Source organism: Perca fluviatilis, chromosome 20 (assembly GCF_010015445.1).
Source record: "Perca fluviatilis chromosome 20, GENO_Pfluv_1.0, whole genome shotgun sequence".
Classification (NCBI taxonomy): domain Eukaryota; kingdom Metazoa; phylum Chordata; class Actinopteri; order Perciformes; family Percidae; genus Perca; species Perca fluviatilis.
In genome coordinates, this window is record NC_053131.1 from 3,238,598 (window position 1) to 3,244,118 (window position 5,521).

The 5,521-nt window shown below is 43.1% G+C and overlaps 1 protein-coding gene across 1 annotated transcript; it reads left to right on the forward strand.

Moving 5' to 3' along the window:
* Window positions 1–25: 25 nt before the first annotated feature.
* Window positions 26–4,865, forward strand: yipf6 (Yip1 domain family, member 6). Its single transcript, XM_039785812.1, has 2 exons — window positions 26–582; window positions 2,173–4,865. The coding sequence occupies exons 1-2, from the start codon at window positions 241–243 to the stop codon at window positions 2,518–2,520; spliced, it is 690 nt and encodes a 229-aa protein (XP_039641746.1). The 5' UTR covers window positions 26–240; the 3' UTR covers window positions 2,521–4,865.
* The last annotated feature ends 656 nt before the right edge of the window (window positions 4,866–5,521 follow it).

Genomic DNA, 5,521 nt, shown 5'->3' on the forward strand with positions numbered 1-5,521 from the left:
ATGCGTGACTGACGTCCTGCGGAAAATAAACAATCCCCAGCTGACGTGGAGCTGCATACTGTCACCGAGCAGCTCGGACTTATGGGACAGACTGGAAGTGGATCCGCTGGTTCAGAGGAACATTAGTCGCTCCAGTTCCTCTCTCTGTTGATTAGTTCTTAAACGGGCTCTGCTGGTGTCGTCTGAACCCCCGGGATAAACTAACGGCCCTCGGTAAGAGACGGAAAACTCGGAAATAAAATGGCGGCAGCGGAGGAGGCCAGCAGGCCGTTCGCCGGACTGTCAGACGTCTCCATCTCGGAGGACATCCCGGTGGAGGGAGACATTTCTGTGCCCGTCGGCCCGTCCACCAGGCGGGACGAGGAGTTCTCCACGCTGGACGAGCCCGTGAAGGAGACCATCCTGCGGGACCTGCGGGCGGTGGGGAACAAGTTCATCCACGTCCTGTACCCGAAGCGGAGCACTGCTCTGCTGCGGGACTGGGACCTGTGGGGCCCGCTGCTGCTCTGCGTCACGCTGGCTCTGCTGCTGCAGGGCGGCGCCGCGGACAGCGACGACCAGGGGGGGCCGCAGTTCGCCGAGGTAACTACTACTTATCAGGGGGTGGGAAATAACTTAGTCACTGTTACATTTACTCAAGTACTGGCGTCCGATTTCAAGGTACTTGTACTTTAGCATTTCCATCTAATGCTACTTTATACTTATATACTACCGGGAAAATAAATTGAATTATAGTCACTATCATCAAGTGCATTTTAATAATAAATATCTGGTATACGTGCAGTTTAGTGTCCCAAATAAGTTTCCAAAAGCTGAGTGTCCCAAATGATGAGGGTCTTATTTGAGACAGGTTGTCCTAACCCTAAAAAACAACAGGTGGTTTAGCAGGTTCATAATTAAGGACTTTGTATGGGGTAATATGGGACACTAAACTGCTCATATACCTAAATACCTTATGAAGTGCATTCAAAAGAAATTGAACAGATGCATCGATGTTCAATATTGTATCAATATTTGTTGAAAAAAACTGTATATAAATATAGAAATCCATATAGTATATACCACTAGACCACAACCAATATACTATCAGCCATTATGAGCAGGTAATTATTGCTTGTAGTAAAAAAAATAAAACCACCTAACCTTAACCCCACAAACTGAGAACAGGGCTGTTTTTCTGACCCCATTAAAAGTTTTAAAACTTTTTAGAGATACATGGTTCTCACAGGACAGCGACACTACAAACGTATAATAATTTGATATAGAATATGATCCATCGCTGTAGATTAAACTACTCAACAGCATATGAAGGAGTTAAAATGAGCACCATCTCAAACATCTACAGCAGGAAGATGCAACATACACATTATTGCAGCAGGAGTATTATAATCCAGAAAATTATAGGTAGTATAGTTTATTTTCCTTTTTTTTTTTTTTAAATGAGGCATCTATCTCCATAGTCACTGATAATGCTTGTTTGGTAATTTGAGCAATTGCCATAATTGCTAATTCCATCATGGAATTAGCATCACTAATATCCACTAAGGTGGATCCTACTTAGGGCTGCAGCAAATTTAATTAGTTTATGAATGAATTCATTAGAATCAGAAAAGGATTTATTGCCAAGTAAGTAACACTTCCTTGAATTAGCTTTGGTATCTATTTCCTGCATTAGGACCTCATCTTATGGCACTGTGTTTTAGAGGATATCTACATATTGATATGGTTTGATTAATTATGTAGCTTATATAAAGATAGTCTATATCCATGACGTTCCACTTCCGGGATTGCTTCGTTGCACCTGGAAATTCTGCTGGATGTCCCTCTTTTCAACCGATACCTTCCTCTGTCTCTGTGTTGGCGTTCTAACCTCCGGTGGATTTGTGAGGACTATGGTTAACTGCTCCTCAGATCTCTGCAGGGTAAATCCAGACAGCTAGCTAGACTATCTGTCCAATCTGAGTTTTCTCTCGCACACCTAAAACTACTTTTACCGCCCAAGACGATTGTGATTGGTTTAAAGAAATGCCAATAAACCAGAGCATGTTTTTCTCCCATCCCAGAATGCTGTGTGGACTCGCCAGACCCTCCTCCGCAGTGCTGTGGAGGAAGGTCTGGCAATGCGAGACTAGATATTAAGATAAATCTCTCCTGTGAATCTTTTCGCCCCAGGTCTTCGTCATCATTTGGTTCGGCTCCATCATCATCACCCTCAACTCCAAGCTGCTGGGTGGCACCATCTCCTTCTTCCAGAGCCTGTGTGTGTTGGGCTACTGCATCCTGCCTCTGACGGTGGCCATGGCCGTGTGCCGGATCGTCCTGGTTGGCGGCTCGGGGACGGTCAGCTTCGCCGTGCGGCTGGTGGTGGTGACGGCGTCCTTCGGCTGGTCCACCTTCGCCTCCACGGCCTTCCTCGCCGACAGCCAGCCTCCCGACCGCAAGGCGCTGGTGGTGTACCCGGTGTTCCTTTTCTACTTCGTGATTGGGTGGATGATCCTGACGTTCTCACCGTCACAGTAGAAGCGAGAAACCAAAAAGGAAGTGTTTGTTAAACTGATAGCGACGAGGGGAGTTTTTTTTTTTTCGTGGAGTGGAAGAACTCATACAAACACCGGTGTCGGCCTTGGAACGAAGATGAAATGACTACTGAAGTGACTGGGAGTGTTTCCGGGCCTCTGGGAAAGCATTTAGACTCGCGGGACACCAAAATAATTCCTTTTCAGGCGAAGCACTTACTCCGATTGAGAGAAGTCCGGTGGACACTGTGCTGCAGATGGAGAGTTGAAAAAGCTGATGATTATGTTCACATTCACGAGCTGTGTAGAAATAAAGTCCATAGGCTTGTATGTAGGAGTGCTCTGTGAATGTTTGACCTATCAGGGCTACAAATTCTCTTCTTCCCTGTTCTCTCTGGGCGTGTTGGAAACCTCATACTGTCTTAACACTGACACTGTTTCAGAAATCAGCCTGACAGCTCACATTTTCACTCTACATTCTTCATTTTTTTGACATTAGCAGACGCTTTCATGCATTTTGACTGGGAATCTTGACTGTCGAGTGTAGTTTTTGGGCTCTAGTAGTCCTTTTTCGTCCTGTTTCGTTTTGTATTTTGGAGGGTAATTTTTGTTTGTATTAGACAGATGACAGGAGAGAGACCGACAGAGAGAGATTGGGAATGACATGCAGCAAAGGTCTCCAGCCGGATTTGAACAGGGAACGTCACGGTTCATGGCTCGGCTTCTGAATCCCCTCGGCTCCCAGAGCACTGTTATGGCTGTACAATAAATATGAAGCTACAGCCAGTTAGCTTAGCTTAGCATAACGACTGGAAAAGGAGGGGGTAACAAAATCCACCTACCGACATCTCTAAATAATGAACACGAAAGTGTGAAAACAATAATTATTCTTTCCATTGTATGGGGGTTATGCAACAGAATATTGCTTGTCCAGGTGTAAACATGAAAGTGGTATCTATCTAATCATCCAGCTCTCCGCAAGAAAGGTAACAAATGTATTTCACAAAATATCAAAAGAAGTCTTTTAGGGCTGGATATAGTCTAAATGATGCAGACATGGAGTAGTATAAACTTCACTGCGTGTCTGTATCGGTGATATGTTCACACACATTTGTCCGGTCCCTCGCAGACATGAAGAAGGGCGAAATATACTGTATGTTACGCGGATGCAGAGACTATAATTTGGACTTGAAGTAGTGAAAACAAAGTATTGATTCAGTCTGATAATCTGGCTAGTTAATTCCTCTAACGCAGGCATGTTGCACGCTGGCAGTCAGCTTGCGTTGTGTTCAAACGCTTTAACTTTAACATAAAGTGTGTCCTCAGTCAGCCTTTGTCTGTGCTTGTTCTTTCAGGTCATTTTTTTGTGTAAAATGACAGAAGAAGCTCAAGTCTCTTGCTGCAGAAACAGCCCAACAGCCGGTGTTAAAGAGCCCAGAGCTTCCTGTTAGAAGAGAAGATTTTGGGAGAGAGTTAAAGTCACAGAACGTAGACAGTACCAGTTTTTTTTCTTCTGGAAAAATGCACTATAATAACACAGAAGACTAGATTAGTTTATTTTTCTTGTAGATAGCCCACCAATTGCACCAATAACAACAAGTTTCAACAGCTGTCTCTCCTTGTGTGGTCCTTTGGGTCACCGGGACCCGAAGGACCACACAAGGATGATGTACTTCCGTTTATTTTGTTGAGAATTGCTCTCTAAACCCTGTCTCTTGTAAAGTAAGTAAGTAAAGTTTGTTAGCACATTTAAATACCGTTTAAGCTGACCAAAATGCTGTACAAACGAGCACCAAGGTGCTGCATTAACCTTTGTTTTGTCCTTCGGGTCACCGGGACCCGAAGGACCACACAAGGGTTAAAGCGCGAGAACTTCTTTACTGAGCCACAATTTTTCGCCATTGTTAAACAACCCTACAGGGAGAGGAAGATATGGTTTCTACAGGAACGAAAAAAAAAAACTAAAGCGATGTGAGTTTATGGGTTGATGACTCTTTGTTTTCTCTGTCTTTACCTTCGGGTTTAACCCACAGCTGAATGATGACACTTTCTTTGACTATTTATATGTCGACATGGTAACGTGCAGACATTATGCTCCCCGGCAGGGTGGAAACAGCATTCTGGGAAATGTAGGAAGTGGACGCAGCAGGTTGACGAAAGGTGGTTCATCAGAAAGGAACATTTCCCTTCTACTAACCTGCCTGATGACCTCTGCCCCTTGCTCTCGCTGCAGAAAACCTGTTCTTTCTGTTCTCTCCGATCACCGGAGCTTTCAATGTTGATTTCTTTTAATTTATATGTATTCATTTACATCAACAAATGAAAAAGATTAAACTATATTTCATCAGCTGTGATTGTTTACATATTCTTTCAGTCCATCTACAGACTCGGCTCTGTTTCAACATCTAAATAATTTCCACACATTTTTGGATTTGCTGGGTTAGATTTTATCACATTCTTTCAAGTTGCAATTAGCTTCGGTCTTTATCATTTGCACAATAATTAGGTGGAAGCAGTCGTAATGTTGGCAATGAAGAGCTTAAGTCTCAGGCTACCTCCAACAATATGTTAATAAAATATTTATAAAGTATAAGAAAAAACAAGTAGTGCAAGTTAAGATAAGGAATAAAATACAGCATACAATAATGAAAATAAGACTAAATAAACAGTGTAAACAGGAATGTAATAAATGTACATGCATAATGATAAATATAAATATGGACAAAGGTGAAAAAAAGTTGACCGTAAAATGGTGACTAAACTCTGTCGGCGAACCCATGACATTTGTACTTTGCCTCAACACAAAATGTGTTCATCTGACAATTATTTAAAGATCTTTATCCATCATCAGCTAAAATGTGGTTTAACCCTTGTGTTGTTCTTCGTGTCACGGGAACCTGTTTAGTTTATTCACTTTCTGTATTAGCCTCGCGGCCTCTGTCCTTCGGGTGCCCAGGACCCTCGCTTATTCTATGCTATTCCATGTCACACGTTCGCCTCGTCCT